This window comes from Eutrigla gurnardus (genome assembly GCF_963514095.1).
Source record: "Eutrigla gurnardus genome assembly, chromosome: 21".
NCBI lineage: Eukaryota > Metazoa > Chordata > Actinopteri > Perciformes > Triglidae > Eutrigla > Eutrigla gurnardus.
This window is the reverse complement of record NC_139932.1, coordinates 13,971,689-13,999,008: the sequence shown is the minus strand read 5'-3', so window position 1 is coordinate 13,999,008 and position 27,320 is coordinate 13,971,689. Positions and strand designations below refer to the sequence as shown.

General features: G+C 46.5%; 1 protein-coding gene across 6 annotated transcripts in view; it reads right to left on the bottom strand.

Annotated features, from left to right (window-relative positions):
- dock4b (dedicator of cytokinesis 4b) overlaps positions 1 to 23,049 on the bottom strand; it is an 85,891-nt gene extending 62,842 nt beyond the window's left edge. For 4 of the 6 annotated variants that reach the window (XM_084039112.1, XM_084039115.1, XM_084039116.1 and 1 more), the window contains exon 1: positions 22,874 to 23,048. In XM_084039112.1, coding sequence (XP_083895238.1) covers positions 22,874 to 22,910 — 37 coding nt within the window. In that variant the 5' untranslated portion in view covers positions 22,911 to 23,048. Of the gene's footprint in view, positions 1 to 22,873 lie in introns of all 6 variants that reach the window. The other 2 variants (XM_084039111.1, XM_084039114.1) reach the window with 2 other exon arrangements.
- Between the last annotated feature and the right edge of the window lie 4,271 nt (positions 23,050 to 27,320).

Here is a 27,320-nt window from a genome sequence, read left to right as displayed (position 1 = left end):
ATGGGCAGCAAGCAGACACACACACACACACACACACACACACACACACACACACACACACACACACACACACACACACACACACACACACACACACACACACACACACACACACACACACACACACACACACACACACACACACAGCTTTACTGGGATTTGGAGTAAAAACCTGCCATGCAGAACCGAACAGAATCCCGCTACAGCTAAAGCGTTTAGAGAGAATTTCATTTCTTCCGCCTCCCGGGACTCGTCCGGTGTACCTGAATGCACCGTCCTCACGGCACTGAGACAGGAGAGGGATATTTATCCAGTCTAATTTAAAGATGCAGTGAGCTGCACCGGGAGATCAGGATTACAAACACCGTGGACACACAGGTGATGCTTCATAGACTGAATATCAGCTTTTATTTTGAAAATTAGAAGTTTGGAGTGGACATTAAACTGAAGCACCTTTTAAAACTGTGGATACTTGAAAACATACTGACAGACTAAACTGCAATCAAACAGAAATGTCAGTTAAAAAAGCAGAAGTCGAGTGCCAGATGTGTTTGAGTTTTTATTTGTTTTATTCTGATAGAAGCCCACTTAAATTACCCATCCACCCACTCTCTCGTGTTGACATTGAGATCAAGTCTGCTGATGAAATCAAACAGCAGCCAGACACTGTCTGTTAATGTGTGTGTGTGTGTGTGTGTGTGTGTGTGTGTCCCTCTGCATTTTATGCCAACTCCTTGTTATCCCTCTCGAGCTGCAGAAACACTATCTTTACAAGGGATTTGTCACAAGTGCAAATCTGACTTTGTAATTCATAAAAAAAAAAAAACGCTTGCATGCACACGTGCACAGAAACCCCAAACTTGCAGACTTCTTGTAATTCATTCAAAGCCCGCACACACACACACACACACACACACACAGTGGCAATCACAGCACACACACACACTCACAAAGTGTGCCCAATGCATAAATTACCCAAGTGACTTTCCCAGCTGCAGTCAACTAAATTATTCAAGTTTCAAGTCGCCTTATTTTTTTTTTTCCCTTCTTCCCTCCGCTGTGAAATGAAAGCTTCCCGCCCGTCAATCCACGAGCCAGCTGCTGTCTGTCCGCGTGTCTCTAACTGCCTGTCATCCCTCTGCTCCCGGACTGTCTGTCTGTCAGCTGTCCCGGGCTGGATAACCGCCAAGCGGCGCGCCGCGAACAACGGAAATGTGCTTACACTTGAGGGAATTGATGTGCTGGGAATGCGTGGTGTTTACCTTTATGTCTGTAAAGAGAGGACGGCGAGCATCACACACACACACACACACACACACACTGCCTATGAACCTGTTGGACCCAGATCCTGTCTGATCCTCCACCCGACCATCAACAGATTCTATGTGACACCGGTCTACAGGGTCATGGCGAGGACGCTGCTATTCTGGACCAGACTGTCGTCCCCAAACTGTACATTTACTCAAAGATGGCAATCTGGAATGTGAGGTGAGGGGATGGAAACTGACAAACGCTTCAACGGAGGGAGAAGAGAGCAAATATAGGGTGTCACTGGGTCTTCAGGGCTAACATGGCGGCACCTGCCTCCATCAGAACACTTGAGGACATCGAGTGAAGGTCACGAAGAGAGAAACAGACATAATGAAGGTGAGAATTATATGAGTGAAGTTAAAATCATCCTTTAATGAGACTTTGGTCACAACTGTGAGGTGCATTAGGCTGTTTGTCTGTTCTGTTTGGATGGACCGTACCATTAGACTGCTCTAATTATAGACTGTACTATTTTAGGTTGTTTATGGGTTGGGTCTTAGCTCCCGTTAAGATCTGAAAGTGTCACCTTGGGCTTCTGGGAACTTCAGTTGTTGGGCATTGTATAGACTAAAGTATTCATTAATAAAAATGATTGAAAATGAAAAAAAATCCACATTTCCTGAAGTCACATATGCGATCAAACCAAAGTTGCACTGAAAGCAGGTCATCCATCTCTACCTTGAGGTCGCATTTTGATCTCTTTAATGCGCCTTCACCTCGCCTGGATCCATAACGCGATGCGTCTCGGTGGTTTGGAGTGCGTATCTGCTGAGTAAGTCCAGATCCCTAGAAAGCCTACCGGCTCGGATTAGGCCCCGCATGTGTTTTCTGGCTGCCACTCGTCGAGTCGAGGCCCCGTCAAACCGCATTACATTCAGATCGCCCGTCGCTCCTCCTAAGCCCCTCAGAAGAACAAACGCCGCCACGGGGCCCTCGGATAAAAAAGAGCACCGGTGCTCCTCCTTCAAAATAAAAGTGACGACTCAAAGACATTTGTGTTGCTGCTAGACTCGATTTTACAGAGATTTCACCATGAAAAACAGAAACATTAAAGACGCATGAAGAAGCCACTGATTTGTGTCTGAGCCCACGGCTTTTACCAGCTTTTTTTTTTACACACAAAAACAAAAATCACACGGCAAATTTTATTCAAAGTGCTCCTTAATGTGCTTTTTCACCTCATTAGCCTGACCCTTTCTTCTCTCCGAGTGATCTGACAGCGATCCACGTGCGTAATCCCCTCCCACGTGCTAATTATACAGCATTTATATCATTAATATGCTAATTGGACAACACAGCAACTGGTGGCGCTCCGTCGCTGCCAAATGCGAGGGATCGTGAATATCTAATTTGTGCGTGGGAAATGTACGTCTGCGCGTTACGGAACACGTGCAAACATGCATATTTGTAAAAATGAAAGAAAAATTCAGGAGTAGATTTCAAAAAGAAGGGAAGAAACGGCTGCAGGATGAGGAAGTGATGTTTTGTTTGCATCCTGTTTCTTACATATTAAAAAAAAACAAAGGTGAACCCTTTAAAAATCACCTCACACACGCAGAACTGAATGTTAACCATGTCAATAAAGCTCTTCCTCAAGCTGCATATTCTGCTTTCATGCACGTCCACCGTCCAAAAAGAAGAAGAAAAAAAATGCTGTCAGAACGCCATCCAAACCCAAAAGTGCCTTTTATTCCAGCAACGTGACTAAAACATTCCTACTGAGACCAGAAGTAGCTCAGCTATGCTTCATCTTAGCCAACGTCCTGCACGCTGTGTTCCAAACCAAAGGCTTCAGGCATTTATACATTTCTCTGTGGCGAGGCGAAAAGGGGCTAAAATGCCTCCACGTCATGTCAGAACACTGCATCCCGCCGCAGATTTGGATTCGATAGCGAGTCTGTGAATGTGGTTATCGACACACAAGGGAAAAAAAAGAGGTGTTGGTGCATTTAAGAGTGACACTTGCAGACAAAATCTCACACGAGTGAGACGGGAGAGGTGTCTGACAGCTGGAGACAGATTAAGTCGGCGTGTGTGCATTCGTCTGCATCTGCAACCCAAAAAAAAAAAAGGTGATTTCTTTGAGCTGAGAATGTCGGGAAGTGGCATCATGCATTTTGTAGAAGTGGGAGAAGAGAGCAGGTGACTTGGCAGTCGGCACACACAAGGAGAGACAAAAAAAAAAGAAAGGCACACGTGTGCAGGCGGAGAGGTCCGATAGGCGAGAGAGGACAAAAAGCCAGGCCCGGCGGAATCACCCAGGAGGAACGGCTTTTCATTTCGCTTTCAGCGTATAGCCGGCCGCCAGGTTCCCCTCGCCCGCCTTTTATGCGCGTGGAGATTGCAACCTAACCGCCATCACAAAAGAGCTCACTGGCAACAATAACACCTTTTCGCTGGAATCACAGCCGCCGGAGAAGAAGCCTCTCCAAGCGGAGCCGTGTGAGGAATGTTATTACTCTTTTTTTTTTTTTTTCTTTCTGAAATGACTTCACGAGTATCATTTCAGCGTTCTTGTCGGGTACATTTTATAACAGTATCTGATGCATGAAAGAACTCCATAATAAATACAAGCCGTGCAAATTTATACTCTCTCAATTAAGTGTGGAAATGCATTTCACATTTCATGCATTTCATGTTCTCCCCCCCCCTAAAGGTGACACCAACTTTCACCCCGGTCATCAAGAGCAAGGAAGACAGAAAACAAAAGTCACAGTCTGAGCAGGAGGAATCATAAATGATTGAGATTAAGTGTGGAATATAGGTCAGTGCACTAAAACCCCACCTCACCTCGCTGCCGGGCATTAATCCGTCTGCGTGGATGTGTGCAGTTTCAAAAGCGAGCTAAGTGCACGCATTAGATAGCCCGCCGATGCCAAAGTTGAGATGAGATGATTATTATAATCCTCTTAAGGAGGGTTTTATCTCACCTGCTGCATGCATTTGTCATCCTCTCCCTCTTCCGCCGTCAAGCGGCGTTAAAGTGATTTGTGCGCGTTCTTAAATGGTCCCATATTGTAAAAAAAAAAAAAGAGTTGGATTATTAGTCTTTTTTTTTTATTATGAAGCTATTATCAAGTCTAAGTGCTGTATAAACACCGTGAAAGTATTGAAACACTCAATCCGTGGAGAAAACACCAGCTGACGGGAAGTAAACATGGACCCAAGCTGTTGCCTAGCAACGCAGTTTCCATTGAAATATGCTCAAATGGAGCATTTCAGACAGGTATATTTAGACATACCTCGAAATGAACATAATGTGTCTCCTTGATGAGCATCTAAATCAGACTCAAAGCCAGTGAGATGCGTGATGACATAAGGCAAACTTCCTGTCAGCGGTTTGAATGGCGTTCCTGCCAAAAAAAACCAAACGAACCAGCCCAGATTTCAGTGGGAAGTGATCCGACGCCAGCCTCTCCCCGGCGGACAAGAGGAAGCCTGTTGAGGTGCAACCGGAATAAAACTCCCAATGTTTTTATGGCTGAAAACGATAAACATGCAACGGGGAAAACTAGCAGGCCACTTGTGCAGCAAATTATAAACCTAAAAATGACATCTTACACAGTTAATGTGGCTAATGTGTTCTTGTATCTGTGTTGTTCTCCAGCTAAATATCTGGCTATTAACGCTCCGGTGCTAGACGATAATGTGTGCCGTGCCTGGAAACAAGGTTGATGAGAGCAAGGAGACGAGAAAAGCATTTCGGTTGATTGCAGTGAAAACCAAGACAATGAGCAGAAGGAGCCGAGGGGAAGCGCAGAGCGTCGGTGATAATAACAGTTGACATTATAAAAAACATAATATTTGAAGATAAAAACCGAAGCCCCTCATTAAGCAGGAAAGGTCAGGCATGTATGGAGGGTCAAAGATGAACCAGGACGTCTGATGATGTTTAACATCGACACATTCTTGCGTATGGGTGTTGCCACATTCCCCAATAATGGACTACCACCTCTTTAAATGTGGTTATAAGTCTGTCAGGTTGGGAATATCTATCAGATGACAGCAATTACATCGGCGGCTACAAAACAACCAAAATGTGACCACACTTCTGATTAAGTTTTTAACCCTAACCACTTGAAAAAAAAAACACTCGCAAAAAAAATTTCTTTCTAATGCTTGACTCTGCAGACGCAAATGCTGGGAGCTGCAGCTTTAGAGAGTGGTGTTGCCTACACATCCTCCCACCCTGCAGAGAGAGAGAGACAGAGAGAGAGAGAGAGAGAGGTGGGGAAATGAAGGATGTGGGTGGGGTTGACGATAAAGCCATACAAAAAAAGAAAACACGGAGACACGGTGATGCAGCAGAGAGAGACTAAAAAATGCACTCCTGCTTTTTTTTGCTCTTCCTTCAAGTTTAACGGCTAAAAAGTGGGCGTGTCAAACGAAACCTTCAGCATCGATCCGTTTCTTTCGTTCTGACTCACTTCCTGTTCTCTCTCTCGAGCGTCCCTCAACCACACGGGTTTCAGGTAAGCAGAGGTGTGAACTGACCTCCGGCGAGCTCGTTCCAATCCAACGTGCAGATGTAAACACGCTCGCACGCCCCGAAAGCTGACAGGAAATAGAGTCTGACGGCAACACACACACACACACACACACACACACACACACACACACACACACACACACACACATTTCATAGCTCCAGGCTATATCAGCCCAAATAAGCAGTCAGCTCCACATCGAGGATGATGAAACGATGATGAAAAAGTGATGAAACAAAAAAAAACGCATCTGTGGTTTTTGATCTCGCTCAAGCTCAAGTTCAAGTTCAAGTTCAACTTTATAATAGAGTAAGTAAAGAAAAACTCTGCACCAAGGTGAAGTTAAATCTATTGGATTTTAAAAAGCAGAGCAGGTAAAAAAAACTAACGCTACATTGGCTCCGCTGAGATTTGTACTTCAAATGCAGTGCAGCCTTCAGCCTACAGACGCACACACACGAGTGGGATTTGTGTGGAGGGGGAGTCTGGGTGAAGACGGACAGAACGAGAGGAGAGAGTGAAGGTGAAGGACAGATAAAGACGGGAGAACAGCGGCGTTGACAAACAAAGCGGGTGGAGAGACAATAGAAGAGACGAGAGACGGGATGAGAAGGGCAAACAGAGAAGAGTGAGAATGAAAGAGAGAGGCGGGAGAGAGATAAGTAGCTGTCAGCTCTCGTGGAGCTCACTTGGCTTTGTTTGCCCCCCCCCCCCCCCTCCATCCCTGTGCTGTACGGCGGCTCGAGGGGGAAGAGACGCTCCGCCGTCGGCCTCGAACACATGGAGAGAGGCGTGGACGTTCGAAGGGAAACGTGTGGAAGGATACCGATCGAAGTGTACAAATTTTAACGTGTTTGAGGGGATCGTCGGCACATTTAAATCTAAATAATTCCCCGCTTTTATTCATGTTGGAGAAGCAGAAGTCAGCCCCAAGGTTATTTTATTTTGATGACAGCTTCAGGTACAAAATATCCCCCCAAAAAAACCCTTTAAAAAAAAAATCATTGTTATCAAGGGCGAACTTGTTGCTCGATAAGATGCTTGGCCTTCAGCACAGCTCCGGCGAAGGATGATATTAAAGCAGAGGGACGGCTCAGGAAACAGCAAAGCTCCAGCTTGTTAGATATAAATATATATATTTATGAGAGAGACAAAGACCGAGCCATTGTCAGGGGCAACAGCAGCTTTGGCAAAGAACAGACAGACGGATGAGAAATTAAAAAAGGGAAGAAAAAAAAGAGCTTGAATAAATTAGTGCGGAAACATAACAAATGCAGACGCTTGGCACGCGGGTGGCTGAATTGATGATGAAGAAAGCGATGGCCTTCGCCGTCACCACATCCATCCCACTGCTTCATGATCCAGTCGATAATTAAGGAGTGTGCTGATTATCAGAACGTCTTGCACGGCAGCATTTATTCATCACGCCAGGGGAATCAAAATAAACACAGCAGGACATTTGCAAGGACTTGATTTCTGCTTTCCGATATCTCTTCCATAATTTTCTCGTGTGTATTTGAAATGTTAATTCAGATTCCAGTGCAATTTAACGTTAGTGGGTGAGTTTTCATGCTTTCGTTAATGAATAAGCTGCAGGACGATGCATGTGCAGCCCGTCGGCCCTCATTTGGACCCTCAGCATGTGTTACTGTGTTAATGTTATACCATTCGATTCTGTCATATCATACCGGACAGCTGGTGCTTATCACCTCATTAAAAACTATTCCCCCCCACCTTACCCTGATGAAAAGCATGTTGTACTGCACATATGCAGCATGCACGAGATTGCATGCATAGGCCCGGCGGAGGCACACACACACATACACATGCATGATGTGTGTGTGCGGGGGGGGGGGGAATCTGCACTGAGCCTTGAACAACCATATGGAGGCTTTTCCTCTTAGTTAAACCCACCGGATCGTTGCAGGAGCACAGCCTGGGAACAAGTTACGCATTTTATGACACACAGATGCCGGGTGTTGTCGTTTTTTTTTTTTTTGTTTGTTGCCGAGGCAACGTGCCCGCCACAACATCGCCGCCGCACTCCCAATTGCAGGGTGGCGCGTCCCTCAAAAACACGGAACTTTGCGGACGACATGAACTTTGAGCGACGATGGCATACAAACAAACGCCTCCGCTGAGCTCCGATTCAAAAGCTGTTGTTCAGGATGCCTCGCTGCAGGGACGACATGCATGCATGTTTCCTGGCATTAGATTGGAAGATAAACGTGATAAATGTGCTTTAAGGGGGAGTCCATCATGCATGCGCGGTAATAAAAGGGCAGCGATGCTATTTAGGGTGTAGGGCTGATGGTGCTGAGGGCAGGGAGGAAATGAGAAGGGAAACTTTACAGCTTCATTTCGGCGAAAAACCACAGTCTGGTCTCTCACACATACCTGGGTATCGATGCGGTACCTATTTGTGTGTCTGTGGGTTAACGTGCACTTGTGTGCAAACACGAATAAACTAATAAATTAGCTCACAGAGAGAGAGAGAGAAGAGGATGAGGGGAAAGGAAGAGGTCGATCAACACGGGTCGATGAAGAAAAGAGAAGGGGGGGGGAAAGGTAAATTGTGACTTTGGGAGATGGATGACAAAGAGAGAAAATAAGAAAAAAGAGGAGATGGATCCCGAGGATAAATATCTGTAGCAGACCACGGGGTTAATATTGACTTCAACCTCGTAAGCCTTCCTTCATCTAATGCCCCCCCGGATCATAAGTCCTCCATTAGAGATGAGTTTGACCGTACACGTCCCTTTGAAGCGGAGAAACGACCCCATGCTGCGACTGCTTAACGCTGGAGCCTCCCAGAAGACGCAGAAACTGAAGGGCAAAGAAAAAAGAAAAAAAAGCACAAAGAAAGTGGGGAGGAGGGAAAATTACAATGTTGATGATAGGGCTGAAGCTTATTATAGAGTCGAAGACAATCGCGGCAATTATATTACTTGTTTACGTGTCTGCTTCGAATCTCGCTGCCGACCCGCCGAGACTCTTATTTAGCCTAGTTTGTTACAAACAAGATATAAAAAAAAAACACAGACAGAGAAAGAGAAATCCCTCCGGACTCGTAGCCCAAATACTCGTCTTTATTCCATGTGTTGACTTCACATCCTGGCCTGGTGGCCTTCATCCCTCTCTGGTCCCGAGGAGATCAAACAAAGAGCTCGGTGACGAGCAGAGGCGCAGAGACTGAAGCTGCAGGGCCCGCAGGCTGCAGCTCCGAGGTGTTAGACGCGTGCTCAGATTCACCGCTTGGGCTCGAGACGTCGCGAAGAAGCAGGCATGGTCACATGACCAAGGCATGTGCACGTGTGAATGTACCGTGCCTGCTAAAACACACAAACACACACACACACACACTGACAGACGGTGATACCCTCCGAGCACAGCCAGGGCAATTGAAAACACTTCACAGGAAGTGGCAGCGTGGAGTCACTCGTGCACACACACACACACACACACACACACACACACACACTCAAGGGCACACAGATGGCAGGTGCCACACAAACACAAGCCGCCGGAGCATGCCGTATCATCAGCGAAGCTATAGCCGGGCCAAGCAGCTTGTCAATACTTCACAATAGGAAAAGCCCAACTCCAGTTTTGAATCGGTCAGCTTCCCCTCATCATGGCAGGAAAAGAGCAGCTGAGCTAACAACTCAAGGGGGGAAACCTGCGTAGCGTAGCGTGCTTCGGCAAATAGAACGGAGAACGTACGACGGATGGGTGGATCATCTGTTTAATGATGGAGAGAACGGCCACACAGCAGTTGGAACAATTAGAAAGCAGCGAGATGTTCACTGGACGGATCCAGCAATGCGTAATGATAACCATCCTCTATAAATATATAGCACACCACAATGGAAATAATCTATAAAAAACAGCCTGAATCCCATCTGAACTGCACATGTTTGCATTAATACTTTGCTAAATTACATTTACTCTCCTGTTTCCGACTCTTAATTCAGTATATTCCTGCCAAAGGCTATTGCAGTGTAAGACCACAGTTTACGGCCCGGTTTTGAGTCTGTTATGGATGCGGTTTAGTATCTTAAGGGGCCTTCAAACAAAGAGGCATTGAACGGGAGTACAGGGGGTACCACTGTGTATCGGGCGAGTCGAAGCGAGTCCTTCAAGCTCAGCAGAAGAGACGACAACAGAGCATCGCTAAATATGACAATGACTTTGTCATCCCTGCCCAAGAAATAAAAATAAAATGTTTTCATGTGACATGCATTCCTCTTTCCACGAGGCCACAAGATTTTGGAGAGGAGCGTCCATGTCTACACTGGCACCGAGGCTCATTCTTTCCTATGAAGGGAGCCTCACACACACACACACACACACACACACACACACACACTGAGAACTGAAAAATGAGGGGTTGGATTCCATGGCTTGTTGGCATGCCAGCGCCTCCGACATCTGCTATAACTTAGACGGATCAATAATGAATGATTGGCGGACGCGCAAGCACGCGCCGAAAAATCGGCAAGGCAATGAGGCGGATCAGAAAACTTTACTGGAACCTAAAAAAAAAAGCTTGTGTACAAATTATCAGGGAGATCAGCTGCGTTACAATCCTCTAATGGCTTTCTGTAGGAAGTGGATTTCCTTCCTTCTACGTGCTTCAGTCACCTCGCATTGGCGCTTGCTTTCAGGAAACGAAGGCCTCATGTAAAAAATTCCAAGAGGTGACTCGTCCCCCAAATTTGCCTTCATGTTCATCCAGAAACAACATAGGCGAGCGCTCTAATGTAAACAAGGGGCGGGCGGCTTCTCCAACCGACTCCATGGCAGCCACCCTTCAGAATGAGGGGCTCTGTTCGGCCCCCTTGCACTGTGCCGCACTGTGTGCGTTTGAATGTATGGCCTGTGTGCACGTGGCTCCCAAACATTCCTGCGGGGCTAAGGGGTTCAGCTGTCGTCGGGGCTATTTTTCCTGCGCGCTGCATGCCATGGATCAGGGAGGGATTATTCCTGGGGTCGGAGAACTTTGGGCTCAGAGATGGAGAGAGAGAAGAAGAAGAAAAAACAGAAAAAGAAAGAGAGGGAGGACCACAGCGGTTTGGAACGTTTTCTTCCAGGAATTGAACTGCGGAGCGGAGCTGTGTTTGTCAAAGAAAAACCACGTAGGAAATCACACAGCCAAGAGCTACACTGAGGGAGCGAGAGAGAGTAGCCACTCGAGCCGTCTCGATCCATAGAGATAATTAGCCGAGCCGATACTCGACTGTCACCCAAGAGATTCCCCCGTGCCTGCTTTGAATTTAGCCTCGGCTGGAGGAGCCGCCCCACACTTTGCCTTAATCTTGTCCCATTACTGCGACGGCATCAGCCTGAACAAAGACACCGCCCTCCAGTTTGTTTTATAGCGGCTCTCATCCTGTCACGGCCCCCGAACGGATGAGATCCCCCAACTCCTTTACATCAACTCCAGAGGCTACTTCAGATGCGCAGACACATGACCATGCTCGGCTAATTTACTCACGTTCAGCTCCGCCCAGACGAAATCAATATCGTAGAGTAAGAAGTTGGAGGGGCGGGGAAAAAAAACAACAAAAAAAACGCCCCAGTTTCTAGATTTAGGTCAACAGCACCCTAATACTGTGTGTAATTAAATCAAACTAGTTTAAAAAAAGAGCCGTGAACTTTGAAGCGTGGAAGTGGGGATGAGAGAGAAGTGGGGGCTCGAGTGATTAATTTCATCTTTGTCTCTCCTCCCACAGTTTGCCAGCGAACACCGTTATACAAAGTAGGGGGAAAAGAAAAAAGGTAGAGCCTCATTTGTGTGCCCGTTCAACGCTCGGCGCTCCCCGGAGGGACGGCGTCTGAACATCGTAATGAGCTGCACAGAGAGTTTCCTGAAACGCTAACGGGGCAGGTGGAGACACGGCGAGGCGGAGGAACCACATGAGGAGCATCAATCGACGGCCCATCAACCGTCGCAGTCTGATTCTCCTCGCCTCGCTCCAACTCCTCAATATCAACCTCTCTATTCCCTTTCCTTTCTCCCTCCCCTTCATGTTCTCCTCACTTCCCTTCCGTGGCGGATCGTGACATGATGAATTAAGGGTATAACCATCAGGATCAGCCAATATCAGCTCTGTAATATAACTAGTCATTTATGGTTGACCCATAACGGGAGTGATAATGCCAAGATAAGTGAGGTTACAGTTATTTTAAAGCATTTTTTATACAAGCACGATATTCAGGGGTGTTGCTATACACCGGTATTGGTAATAGCCGTATTATTTATAAGCATGTGTTATGTAACTTTAACTACTCAGTACAGTACTGGGCACCCCCAGGCATGATGGGAAATGCAGGCAGTGGCTATAGCAAGAATAAATGTATCCAAATGTATGAAGAGCTGAAACGATTAAACTAATAAATGTATATGCAAACATCACATATAAAATGCTGCATCAGACACGTTTATAAACCCAAACAAGCTCCACCAATCTACTGATTATGTCTATTTATTTAATTGTTGTAATTGTTGTTGTGTTATGGGATTCAAATCCAAGCATATGTAGAAGGATTTGTTCACAGGCTGACAGGATGTTTTATTTGTTCTTGCATTCAAACATTTTATATCCGTTCTGTATTTAGGTGGAGTAATACTGGAGACCACATAAACTTCTATTCCTAGAATACGCTCACTTGTACGCTGGCCTGCATTGCATACAATCTCCCTGCTGTGTGCCAAGAAGGCGCCGCCGCCACCCTGCCGCCGTCACCCCGCCGCCATCACCCCACTGCCATCAATCCGCCGGCGTCACCCGGTCTGTGTTCCTAGGTGGTGGCGATGCGAAGGTTAGTAGTGCATTAGGACAGCCTGTGCAAAGAGGATTATGGCTGCTGTCCAGATGAGGGTCCGGGGGGAGCTTACGGCTGACGCATCACCACTGATGATGCTTGGAAACATTCCCTTACAAATCAATGGCCTGGTTCCAAGCACCCATTCAATCACTCCCATTACCACACTGACCTCTGACCTCGATACGAGCGCGGGGGGGAATGCAGCGGCGGAATGTTTCCAAACATCAAATCGGGGTGCATCCTTAGATATTCATAAATACGCTTCACCCAGGTGACAGAATCCTACCCTTTCTGCTTGGCGAGGGCAAACAACAGCAGCATCCGTGCCCCGATGCTAAAACACATGTCATAAATGTGTGCAGTGCACCATGCTCCACTTGCACATCAGTATTTTTAGCATCCCCACGCTCATTATGTCAGCACGACACAGCAGAAGGCCCCGGCTGGCCCGAGCCAACCCGGGAGGCACGGGGAAGGAAGACTACGCGCCGTTGTGCTTGAACTCGGGCATCTGCTCGCCTGTGAAGGGTGAGCCTTTGCTCCTCCAATTAAGTTCATTTCTGAGCGCGATGGAAAACAAACGCGGCTCGTTCCAGCGCTCCCGAGGTGCAAACAGACCCCGAGAGAGGGTGGGATTCGAGACAAGACCGAATGACTGAAGTTAAGCCGTCTATCTCGCTTGCTCTTTCAACTTTGACCACATGAAAGCATCTTTCTTCAAAAAGCCCAAAGTGCTCAGAGACTGAAATATGACACCGGGCTTTGTGCTGACCATCAAGGTCAAAAGGGAATCTTCTGACAGGTCGTTAGGCTGCAGATAAATAGGTAGAGCGGGGGACACATGATCTAAAAAGAGATTTCCATTATTGATCCATTAACAGCAGAGGTTACTCTCTGGGAAAGTACTTGGGCGCTGTGTTTAAGAGTCAGATGCCCTTGGGGGAAGAAACGGAAACCACGATCTGAACGTGTTTTATCACGTGACCGACGAAACCATCTGCCGTCACATGTGCTCTTTTTTACAATAAATACCAGTAGTTTCTCATCCGACGTCAAAGCCTCCATGCTATTTCCGTGTCCAGCGTCTGTATATTTTATCTGAGGCCAGCTCTCGACACAAATTGCTTGTTAGCAAGAATAGCCGGGGGCCTCGCGAGGTACGAGAGCCGTCCGCCGGGAGGGAAGCCGCCGCGGCCTCGTGTTGTCGAGCCCATGTTGTGTACACAGCAAACAAACAAACGGTGACTCTTCCCTCCCGTCATCCACTGCCCTCGTCCGAGGACCTGGTGCTTTTACCCCCCCTTGCACAAAAGGATCCCACAGTGTGGCGGGGGTTTCCTTCTCATTCCTCCCCCCTCACACAAAGGGGATCCATTTCAACCTATTTTAGCGGCGCCACTTTCTGCTTTTAGGTTCTTCAGATGCCCTCCCCTGAGGGTGCGACTGGTGGAAAGGGGGGGGGGGGGATAGAGATACCAGGTGGGTGCTTGAAGGGGCTTTGTGGCAAAACAGAGCCACCACTTCAAGCCAATCTCACAGTGGTTGGATGTCAGCTTTGGGTAACGCCTGGCAGGAGGATCTGACACAGGGTTGCCTGGAGGTTTGGCACTTTGTGCTATCCGACAGATTTAGCAGTCGATACTAGCGCCAGTGAAATCCCGCCATTCTTGATACCAAATACAATACCACGTGTTTGCTGCACATTCTCTCCCTGCCCCGGGACGATGAGATCAGGACGTCTTAAGTCCTGATCCCCTGTCATTCTGGGCAAGAACGCAAAAGCAGGCATTTCCTGAAATGTCAAACTCCTTTAACTACATTAAAAATCCTAAAATATCTACTTTTCATTGCTGTCTTGAATGGAAGAAGCCCACCAAATCCACAGAAGCAAATGTCTCTGCAAGTTTCAGAAAAAGGAGCACAAACAAAGCAAATCAAGCCCACGATGCACTGCGGCGCCGCCCTTTGGTGTCGCTAGAAGAAGGCTGAAAAGGGCCCCATTCAATCAACGATGAGAGGCAGGAAGCGGGGAGATACTTGGTCGATACTTCCCCCTCAGACAAACAAAACTTCAAATAATCCAGTAGCTCAGATGTTTGGAGGACTTATTTATTCAAGACAAGTATTTAACCGAGAAATCTGTTTCTGTCTCCTCGTGGTTTGAAGGCTTTCCTCTTAACTGGATAAACATTTCCAAATGGGAACAGTCCCCGAAGAGGGGTTTGGGTTGAAAAGAGGAGACGCGAGGAGTGAACTGGGTCGCAGTTGGAGGTTTAGTCAACCTGATGAATTAAACAAGACTCTCCGAGGCAATAACACTCTACACTATCCACACAATTAATTTGGGAACTCACAGGAATTTGTTCAGCTGCGGAGAACAGAAGTTATCGTATTCGGTGGGGCTTTGTCCCCGAGATTGAAGTTAATCTCATTTCAAAGTTCTTATAAACCCCCCCAAAAAAGAAAGAAAGTCAGAATGCAATCTTGTACCTTCTCCTTCTAGAATGAAGTATTTCAATCAGCTGAAGCAGCCAAAAAAATCAATTGCAATCGGCCTCAATACTTCAGTCTCAAATTGGTTGAAACCAAAAAGAAAAAAGAAGTAGTGCTATGAAAAGCCCTTTTGAAAGTCAACCTGACATTAAACTGGCTTTTCTGTGCACGGCCAGAAGAGAGAGGAAGTGAGGGGCGTGAGGAGGAGGAGGAGGACGGGCGGCGAGCCAGCGACTCGCATGCAGCAGGTTGGCGTGCGGGAGGAGAGGGCGGCCGTCATCTCAGCGGCACAGCGAGAGCAGGAAACACATGCCTGCACCTCAAAGCGGGACAAAGATCAAATGTAAAGGCTGTATATACACCGACACACACACACACACACAGTTCAGGTAATAAGACAGCTGACAGCAGCCAAGGTCGGAGACGCTGCAGCCCAAAGAGCAGCCAGGCAGCAGCTGATCCTCCCAATGTGATCTTTGCAGAAACAGGGAGAGAGTGATGGAGACGAGAACACAGTTTAATCTCATAGCAGAGAGAGAGAGAGAGAGAGATCTGAACCAATCAATGTCACTGCCACAGCTCTTGAGCCCACAGTCAATATACACTACTAATATGGCATACCTGCGGTGCGCAAGCATCTCTCGTTTGCCGCAGATATTTTTTCTTGCTCATTTCTGAACCGATCATCACTCAAATTCAAAAGCAGGACCAAAAAAGGAGACGAACGGAGCGAACTCCCACCACCGAGACAGAAGAAAGCAACAGCAGCGCTATAAATGACAAGGATGGAGTGTGGTTCTTATGTCGTTTTTTTGCACTGTAGCCAGCATGAAAACAGCTGCCTCTGCCATTAGGAAAACACTAATAAAACGGGCATGTAGGCCATAAATAGCACAGACACAATGGGCGAGAAACCAAACCCAGGGAAACATGAACATACCATATGTCTGCCTGCTACACACACTTCAAAAGCACTGCTTTAACATGTAACGTAGCATGATTTTCATCCATCAATTGACCATTTGCTCAGCCCTGCCCCCCACAGCCCTTAGTTACTGTTGCTACACCTGTCTAACAGCGGCAGGTTCGCCGCTCTAAATGTTCAGCTATTTTTGAAACAAGGGGTTTCTGGTTTCACACAGAGGAACAGTAAAGCTGGCTTTCTTCGGAGTGAAACGGCAGCTTCAACTTGCCGATTGTATTAGCTAGAAAATGGAAACCGATCATGTTATCGTGCTATAAGACTGAGAAGAAGAGGTTACAGCGGCGCGTTCCAGGCAATAAAAGTCAGCTTTGACCAAGTTAATGATCGATGGAGAAGAAATGGAAGCTAGCAACTTCAAAACAACATCAGTTTTTTTTTTCTTCTCATTTTAGAATGATACGCTTCCATCAAAAGGAAACGCGTTCAATGGGATTCGACGGGGGGGGGGGGGGAAGCTGAGTATGTAGCACAGCTAAAAGATGCATAACCTGGGGGGCGTCTGTGGTGCTTTATCATCTTCAGACTTCCAGTCCGCCGAGGCGGCTGCACACACACACACACACACACACACACACACACACAGAAATGCAACGTATAAAAAGCGTGCACAAAAGCATATAAACGCACATATGCAGCATTAGACATGTGCACGGTATCTGGGGATATCTAGGACAGGTGAGTGTGGATCCAGAGGAGGGAAAAGGAGGGGAAGAAAAAAGAGAAACAGACACATGTGGAAGAGAGATAAAGGTGGAACAGACTGCAGTACAGATGGAGGGAAGTGGGCTACTGAAAGAAGGGGGAAAAAAACCCAGACAGAAAAGGAAGGAGTAAGAGATAAATAAGGTCATCCCAGTGTGACCTGCTGTCTCTGGAAACAGTTCACTCTGCAGGAATCTTAAGAGCTACAAAAGGAACTCAATAAAACAGAAACACAAAAGCATTTCATTAAATTAAGGCACTACAAGACAAAAGTAGTGTGGAGGGGGAACAGATGAGGTGGCCACCGAGGTGCGAGTGAGAGGTCAGTCAAGGTCGAGCAACGGCGTCTACAGGCTTTCTGTCTGAAGACCTTTCACCCTCTCCCACTTCCTCCGTCTCTCACGCTTAAATGAACCCCCGACCAATAAACTCCCGACGGTGCCCTCGGCGACCCCGATCCGGACCGCGAGGCCTTCCAGAGGAACTGACCCAGAGTCGAGCCGCACCTTTCCCAGGGACACCTTTGTTAAAAGTGTCTTGGCACTTGGGTGGAATTTAGGTCACGTCCACACGAGCATATTTTTATCCCATCACTAAGTCTGAAGCTGATCTTTGAGGAAACACTCTGCAAAGTGGATAGAAAAGGTTTTATATAGAGAAACAAAGGGCCTGACACATCCCCCTCTGACTGTGTAAATGAGAGTGTTAGAGGCCAATTCTATATTCAACAATTAACGGGGTAATTGATGACAGGGACGACCGCGAGCATTAGCCCTTCACATTGGTAAATTATGCATATGTCCTTTAAGAAAGCCCTGACATTCTATTAGCCATCAATAATACATTAATGATAAGACTAGTCGTGAGCAGACCATAGCTACTTTTTTGTATTATAGCACGTTAATAATGATTTAAGCACACTGATTTCAGTAACAGGAGGGTGAGCCGAGGTAGCCGATACTGAGGAGAGCTATATGGGAAAAAATGGAAGCGCCGCTGAGGTCACTGTGATGCGCGGGGGTCACCCACGCAAACGCTCGCACAAAATCAATTTACACTTCCTTTGTGGTCAGTACGTGCAAGCCAGGATTACAGCCATAACACACACACACACACACACACACACACACACACACATATAAGACTGATGCTGGAGCAGCAGGCAATCTCTTTTTATTTATTTATTTCGTAAATAAGGACCGAAAAAAAAGAAAAAAACAAGTGTCTCTCGACGCATAAACAGCTCTTCTCAGCCGCCACTCAAGGTGATTGTCACCGGCAGACGCCCTTCGTTTATGAAAATGATATGTCAGTCATTTTTTCCCCCCACGGCCCACGCAGATGGAGCAAACACACACACACACACACACATACACAAACACACACACACATGGAACACAGGAGCACTACTGATTAGTTAAGCTGCTGAATTCCTAATGGGACACATCCCATTAACCTCTTTTAAACAGGGATGACACATTGATATCCTCAACTGCACTGCAGCACAACAGGCCGAGCTACAAGCACACAACAGTCGTTTCATAACAGCCGTTTCATAACAGTGACGCGAGCCAAAAAAAAGAAACGGTTGAGGGATTCGATCAATTAAACTCAAATTTCAGGGAAACGCTCATTACCACTTTGCAGTTGTTTTCGATCTTCCGATTCTCAAAACCAGCGCGCGAGAGAGATATCAGACGAGCGTCTGAAAGCAATAATTCCCGTCGAGCCAACGTGAGTAATGGCCGTTATGATAGCCGTATGCGTTCTGGTAAACTGGAAATCACTCAGCCACGTCGAGGCAGAAGCCTCACGTCCCTACAGCGAGCGCTAACAGCCGCCAGACTCGTCCCGACATCACACAACGCCATGTTGGTTCGTCTGTGCCAGCGACCCCCGATGGGACTCGCACGGGTGTCCGCAGTGTGTGTGGTGACAGAGGAGCCGGAGGGAGGCCGAAAAAGAGGGTCAAATGTTTTCATTTTTCGCAAAACACAAGAATACTTTTCTATTCTGATTCCGAATCCAAACACGTTCTCCGTTTTCTTTCCTAATTGAGGGCTCCATAATAAACAGAGCATGATTTAATTGGACAACAGCATTGCCTCCAACTCTGCCCTCCACGTTTGCTCTACGGAAAACTTATGATTGTCTGGGTGAATCAGCAATGAGTAAAAAACGCTCACTGAGCCCGTCATATGTCACATGTCCGTGTGGATTTATTTAACCCTTTAAACGGGACGCCGCCCCACCGGGGAACAGCTTGTGTACGGTCGTGGGCCGGGTGGTTAACTCTCTGTTTTGTTTCGTTTTCTGCATCTGTTCGGTTCACTCGGGGAGCCTCCTGCAGGCTCCCCTCCATGTTGAATGAATGACTGCGCTGTGCAAATGAACACACACACACACACACACACACATAGAGGAGAAGGGGTGCTATCTTTGCAGATGGAGACGAGGCAGCGGGCGAGGAAGCAATTACAAGCTGGTAGGCTTCACCTCGCCGCGCCCCCTCCCCCCACCCCCTCACGTACATGGCCCTGGGGCTTTCTGCATTAGGGAATCATGGGTATAATGGTGGAATGGGCCTCGGGTGCCCCCCCCCCCTCCTCCAAAACAACCTGCTAATCCCCCGTGGAGTGGGGGAGTAAGGGGAGCGGGGTGAATTGCGGGGTAACAGGGCAGGGGCGGACGCCCCCCCGACAATGAGTCCACCCCTGACACGCGCCAGCACCCTCAACCGCCCAGCACCCCCTCTCCTCCACCCTCCGTCAACCACAGCGACACCCCCCCCAAAGGGAGGGACCAGCGATGTCAGCCACGGGAGAGCAGGAAACCCTCAGGCCCGACGCCGGCCCTCCGTTGCAGCCAGGCCTCCGGCAGGAACACACGACCGGGCCGCCGTTCCAGTCTGTCTTTATGTGGTACGCGGGTCCAAACCCCCTCATTAAAGAGCTTTAATCATGTGTCTAAGTTGTGATGAGCAATGACACGCTTGATCGGTGGTATCAGAGGGTCCACGCGAGGGGAAAGGGCCTCTCCCCCGTCCGTCTACAGCATTAACTCTAAACACAAAGCAGCCTCAAGTGTGTTCTGTCGTCGGGGATTAAGTCAAAGTGTGTTTGTCTCCGGCGACAGATTATCCATCATGCATGGAGCTTTGCAAAGACATCCTTAGTGATATCTGCCATCCAGTAATCTCGCCATCTAACTTCATGCCGCCTTGTATCCTCAGATGCCCGATCTTATCATTCTTACTGGCATCTCTCGTGTTCAAAACACACGCCTTCCATATAAAAGAAGCTCCCCCTGGGCTCCATCCGACGTCTCCATATCCCAAGTCCATTTAGGAATCAGATATTAACACGAGCTCATCAATCTTCCAGCCTTCTTGCTCCAGGTTAAGAAAGCAGTAATCACTGCACCGGCGGGGCTAATGGGAGCCTTAGCATCAACTCGCCCGAGAGTCCATTCATATTTCATCAATGGCAGTGGCCCCTCGCCCTCCCAGGGGCCCTTCGCTTCGCTCGTAAGGCGAGTCGACATCAAACGCCGCAACCTTCCAATTACACGGCGAGATGTTCTGATCTCATCTCGATTTTGGCTGGAGATCAAAAAAAAAAGAATTTCCGTGCGAGGATGGCGAGGCCTTTTAGTGAGCCAGCCTCCCTGTCAGAAGGGGATAAAAATGTTTGCTGAAATCAGCTGGAGGAGATCACATTTAAATGGTTACGGTAGCGGCTTGCTAGTACCGATATTTGGACAATGCGGCGATTCTACTTCATGGATATTCAAGAGAAGGAATATATAAAAGTAAAAATGTGGATCATGGGTGTTGCACTGATTTGACCTATGGGAAGGCAACAGTTGTTCCTCCTGGCATGAATAATTTAGCTTAAAGCTGGAGATCAGTGGTCGTTGCTGGTGTGAGGATCAACATTTGTTCATCCTCTGCAAAATAAGTGAAATTCCAGCAAATGCAATGTACCTAAATGCACGTCTGGACCATGACGTCTGGCTCCCGATCCTGACACAGGAACTAGACCCGGCCCAGGAACTAGTCCCGGTGAAATGGACTACTAAAGCAGTGTACATTTACAGGAGTGATTTCAATCAAATCCTTTGTACCTGATTGAACCGGTAAAAAGTGGGTGGGGTGACACTGTGGTTTCACACACATCGCCCTTGTCAACGTGCAAAAGTTGCTGACAGATTGATGATGGATGGATGATATTACTGGTTGAAATTGCCTTCAGACACCGACAGCGAAGGCACCGTACCAGCGAAACCACAAGCACGTCAAGCTCTCTGAACTTCACACGTTAACAAAAAAAAAAGTTGCTCTTATGACGAAACCAAAACTGCTTCTCGCCCTTTTTTTTCGTGTTTAGCGTATTATGTAACCTGGATTTCAAACAGGAAAAGCTGTTAGTTCCTTCCTAAAAAAAAAAAAGGAGCCACAAAGAAGTGCACCATTGCCAAATCACAGCCAATTACATGAGTCTTATTGCTGTTATTGAAGGGTGGGGGGAAAAAAATGGGATAACATGACTTAATCCAATTAACAGAGCCCCCTCTTGCAGTTTGGGGACAAAGGCGAGTATTGAGCCTTTCAAAATAAATGTCTTCCTTTTATCCGGCCAAGTGAACTTCCACAGACGGGGGTTTAAGAGGCTAAGTGGAATAAATCTATTCCGCCTTATCAAAGAAAACGGGAGCCATCGCTGACTCTGCCCCTGCACAGGATTAAGCATAATATACTTGCGGGTATGAGGTCTTTAGCACTTATATCAATAAGGACAGAGAAGTGAAACAAGGCTGTATCGGGGGGGGTCACGGAGTGTGACGGAGATAGGGAGAGAGGCCAAAGGCTGGTTTCTGGTTCACTGTGCTTCACTGATTTCAGGTCGTGGCGGCGAGGTGGCATTTTTTGGATGGTAAGCAATATTTAAAGAGAGCCAGGGAGCCTGAGCTATTATGCAACCAGATAGGTTTCAGACAAGAAAGAGAGCAATATGAGAGGAGGGGAGGGGAGGGGGGTGAAGTCTCTTATCATATTTTTTTTTTCTTTTTTAACCGGCCACTTTTTCCTGGCACCCCTTGCCAAGATTGCAAAATAATTACCGGCTGGTTTTCAAGGGGGCAGATCATCACACACACACACACACACACACACACACACACACACACACACACACAGGGGGCAGACCCATATCTCTGGGGAATATAATTATGAGACATTTAAGCCGCATCTCAATGAGACACTTTTTTTTTAATAAAGAAGAAATTCCAAACAACAGGACAAACTCTGTGTGGGATTTTTTTTTTTTTTTTTTTTATCGCCCCCCTTTCCCTACATTTTGGCTTGGGTTGCGTTGCTGTCGCTTGTTTGTCTCACTTCGCTGTTTGATCCAGAGGAACAATGCACACAGAGGGGAACACACACACATATTTCCAACACTTCTCAAGGTCCAATGCAAATCTCAATCCCACACACACACACACACACACACTAACACATCTTCTTTGTTTTTTTTGGTTTCAGATTTGTCTCTCGAAGAACTGGCAGAGGTTGCGCAAAAAAAAAAAAAAAAAAAACAGACAGACACGGCGACTGGCTGTGGCGAGCAGCTGATTTTCTCCATTCAAACAGGCGCAACATAACAAGAGTAAACACAAAGCCAATGAATTGTCGACTAGTTTATACCCTGACGATGCGAGGAGGGAAATAGGGGGGGGGGGGAATCATGCATCTAAATGCGGCTGTTCACGTAGCGAACCGTGGGGGGTCAGAGCGACAACCCTATGCTTTGCAATGTGGCAGTCAGATGAAATCCCAGCTCTCACCGTGGGGCTTGTTTGAAAGCGAGCTGATGCTACCTTCCAATAATAATAATAATAATAATAATAATACATTTTTTGCAGCGCTGTGAAATCATCATCATCCGCAGAGTTCACCTCTAGATCCTCGTCCACACATTCACACATGCCCTCCAACTGAATGCGAGTATATAAAAAAAAATAATAAAAAAAAACACACACAAGATAAAAGGCTTAATAAACTTACCGACGCCGTATTTTTCATGCTCCGTAGGTATCCACATGTTTACGGTCGGGACATTTACGCGAGCCGTCGGAATAGCAGCGAAACGCAGGCTTTTGGTGCTACTGTGTAACGCATTCTACTGGCGTGCTGTCCTCCGGTCTGTAGTAGGAGTCATTGTTTAGGTTACGGGGAGAGAAAGCTGCTCCTGCTGCTGCTGCTGCTGCTGCTGCTCGTAGTGGTACGGAGACGTGCTGCCTTCACAGGCTGTAGGAAATGTGAGACACTACGAGGTCAGCGCGCTTCGAGGGGCCCAACGTGAAGAGCTGCAATGTTTAAATGGACACATTTAAATACTTTCATTTATATTTTGTATTATTGACATTTCTATTGGCAGCATACACGTTAAATTTTATTTTATTGTCATTTTATTTTCACTGAAGTTGCTTCACATAACATATTTGAAAGGAGAAATAGGTAAATACATAAGACAGTAAATTGCTGAAGTACCAGAGGTCTTAGTAAGACTAGTACCATTAATATTAATATATTTTTGGTATGAAACGGTGAGCTAATGATAGCTAGTGAGCTTTAAGTCGGAAGAAAACAATTTTTTTTCACAAAATATGTTGCATTAGGACAATCAGTCTACAAAAAAATACATGTGTTCACAGTTTGGTTGCTATCTTCATTTTTAGAAATACATTTTCCCTCATATTTCAATGATTTATGGCAGACTGTATGCATGTATAATGTATAAATAGGCACCGGTTAAGTTATGTATGTATATATATACATACATAACTTAACCGGTACCTATTTATACATTATATATATATATATATAGGCCTATATATCTTACTAACAGAAGGCTTTTGATGATGGAAGCAGCAGCTGAGATTTACATAAACGGACTAAAGAAGTCCCGAGGAGCACTTGAACGCAGCACCATAGCCAGCGCAGCGAGAAACAAGAGCGATGCATGCTGGGACTTGTAGTATAACCTAGTGACATCAATGTGAAAGATCATAGTAGCATCTTTACAGTTGTCAGAGTGTTCTCTTGAAAGAAAGAAAGAAAGAAAGAAAGAAAGAAAGAAAGAAAGAAAGAAAGAAAGAAAGAAAGAAAGAAAGAAAGAAAGAAAGAAAGAAAGATGTTGTTTTTGAAACTCTGATACTCAACATATAACAAGACATGGATGAATACATTGGACATCAGACCCCCTCATTTCAGGGTTTTAGTTGAGAAAATAACCTTGTGGAAGTACCTGGGGAAAAAAACTGGTGGGATTTCCAAAAATCCCAAATGAAAGAATCAAACACACAGTTCTGTGTGTGTGTGTGTGTGTGTGTGTGTGTGTGTGTGTGTGCGTGCGTGTGTGTGTGTGTGTGTGTGTGTGTGTGTGTGTGTGTGTGTGCAGACGAAAGCCTGTGGGGGAGTTCATGTACACCCAATGTCACACATTTTTTATGAGCTGTGTCCTCATTGTCTAATAAATCCATAGTACCCACAACTCCCCTTTTTCTCCCATTCTCATCGTCATCTGATTGGCTGGAGCTGGTTGTTGTGTTGAGTACAAATGATTAAAAAAAGAAAAGAAATCCAATGCATGTTCATTTCCCATGATGCAAGTGGTGCATTAAAATGCTTTGAAGTGTCAACTGTGCCTTTCTTCTTTTTTCCCCGTCTCATCACTCGTACGTATGTCCACTTACCCATCAACCTTTGTAGTTTACATGGTGAATTATGAATGGATGTGCCATGAAAAAGCAAAGGCAAATCTCGCTGCTGGCTTGGTGGGTTAAAACACATGATGCTGAAGGCATCATGGGTCGCATGTCACACCCTTTTCTTGTATGCTTCCTCTCACTGTACACAAAATATAGTACATGCTATGGAATACAACATTGAGTAGCACAAGGAGCTGGATTCATTTTACGATGCGTTTCCGTGTTGCTCTTCATGCTTCCTCCCCATCCGGCCTCCTTCGATATTTCTGATCGGAGCAGTGGGGGGATTTGTGGGTATAGGGTAGGGGGGGTTGTTGGAATGTTCTACTCCGCATATGAATAAATCATAAGCCGGGGAGCAGAGTAAGACAGAAGCCCAATGGATTCATCCCTGCGAGAGGACTGGAGATCGGAGCCAGCGTGCTCTTTTTTTTTTCAGCTAGTGAAAAACTAGACTATGATCTACATCAGTGAATCGCTGCGCTAACTTTGGGGCTGCCATCGCATTTCGCTCACGGCGAGGAGGAGAAGAGAAAAAAAATATGGCAAGGTAAACAAGAAAACACCTGAAATGATGTCGTGCTTTTTTATTAGTGCGCCTCTGAAATACATGAAGAGGGTTTTTATACTGTCAACAGAAAGCATAAAAAGACAGCATGTCCTTGATGATTGCACTAGATGAAAAGTCAGGAGGATTCATCCTCTGGGGACTATGAATATCTGTGGAAAATATCCATCTTCAGTGTATTTTGTGACAAATTCATGGGCCTCTCAATGTCTGCGCTGTGAAACCATGTGACATTTTGAGCCTTAGACTGACAGAGAGTGATGATGTGGCAGCTGAGTGGCTGAAGATGGAAAAGAAGCCGGATCAGCGGAGGCATACCTGTTCCCTGACCACACTGTGGAAGGATTACCATGGCGGATGGAGGAGAGGTGCCTGCTCCACCTCTTCTTGCTTGCTCCGGGTTTCATCCCATATGTTCCTCTCCCTCGTTGGGCGTGTGACTGAAGATGATGGAGGTAAAGATGGAGCTGGTCGTTTACCCAGACAGTTCCACTCCTCCAGATGGGCTACGAAGATTGCTCAGCATTTCCTGCCGCTCCGCCACCAGTCTGTTTTCATCTCTGGCCCGCGGCCACATATAAACGCCACATCTGCAAAACATAAATCAAAAATGGATGGCTGCTTTAGCATCGGCCAGGACTCTCATGGCTTTGCGAACATAAACAAGTTGTAAAGGAGATGCGAGATGAAGCCGTAGTAGAGCTTTCAGGTTTCATTGAAGGACAAACCTGATTCTCCCCCCCCCCCTTCGGGCATCAAACCGCTATAACAAGCCGGTTTATTTGACCAAACGTGAGACGCAAGGTTGATCTACTTTGCTGGCCGGCTGGAGCGAAATGACACCGGCTTATCTCGAGAGACCACTGCCTATCACCTCTTCTCAGCATTTCTCAGCTTTGATTTCATTCACACCAGGAAGTTGAGGTCAGATGGGGGGAGAAAACATATGCTCCTTCAGTTCAAAAACACAGCAGGCAATATCCTCACCTCCAGCAGAAACAAGCCTCTAAATATAGCCATGAAAATAGGCTGAGCCTTGGAAGAAAAATGCCGCTCTCGTACGTACGTCGTCCATAAGAAGGATGAATCTTACACCTCTGATGAAGGATCTTCCTAAAGAGAGAGTGGCCTTAATTACTTTGCTCTTCCTCGACAGCACATTCACAGTATTGGCACGTTTACTGAAGCTTTGAAAGGGGGATTCATCATTTGTTCTTTCTATGTGTGTAAAGCCTTCTTAGGTCATAATCCACCCGTAAAAGCCATGTGGAACTCCACCCACGTCTGTTCACACAGAGACATGTTCGCATAGAAGCAGAAGCCAGACCAGTGTGAGATACCTTTGAAAGAATACAGAAAAGCAGTTGAAACAAATCAAAAAGGGGCGAAAACTAAATTCAGCTTCAAATGAGCCTTCAGCCATGCTAGCTTGGCTAAATGCAAACATCAGTATGCTAACATGCGAGCAAAGACAATTATGTTCACCCTCTTAGCTTAGCATGCTAACTCAAAGTACAGATGCGTCTAATTGGACAATTCATTAGCTTGTTCAAAGCGTTTTGGGGATGATACAAGTTAGAACAAAGGGGAATATGAATCTTATGGCCATCCATCCAGTAGCTGTTGAGTTACTTCAGTCTGAAGCAAAGCGGTGGAGCGACTGACCCACATATTCTGCTGCTGCTGCTTCAAAAACCAATAAAAAGGTTATGTATTACCAGATATCCGTGCATTATCCCTGACAGGCTCCATCTGAGCAACATGAATGATGGCGCGGCGTCTGCAGTCGAGACTCCGGATGAGAGCGGCACAACTTTCTTCCCCTCCTCTCCGCTGGGCCTTTTCGCTTCAAACCCTGTTTTGGCTGGATGTAAAAATAGTCCTCCTCCGTCTCCCACCTAAGCGGCAACGCGGAATGCACCGCTGGGTGATTCTTTCTTTTTTCTTTCTTCCATTGGTTTGAAATGCAAAAAAAAAACACACTCAGAAGCTATGAAATATGATTTTGCAGTACAGAAATGGATCCTGTCACCCAAAAAGTGTTCACCGTGGGAATCAAACGACTGAAAAGTGCCACCGTTTTATTCCGTGTTCTCTCTTATCTACTTTCACAGAGACACCCGGAATGTTAACCATCGACACGCTCGTGAGTCACTGCAGTCGGGCGAGAACA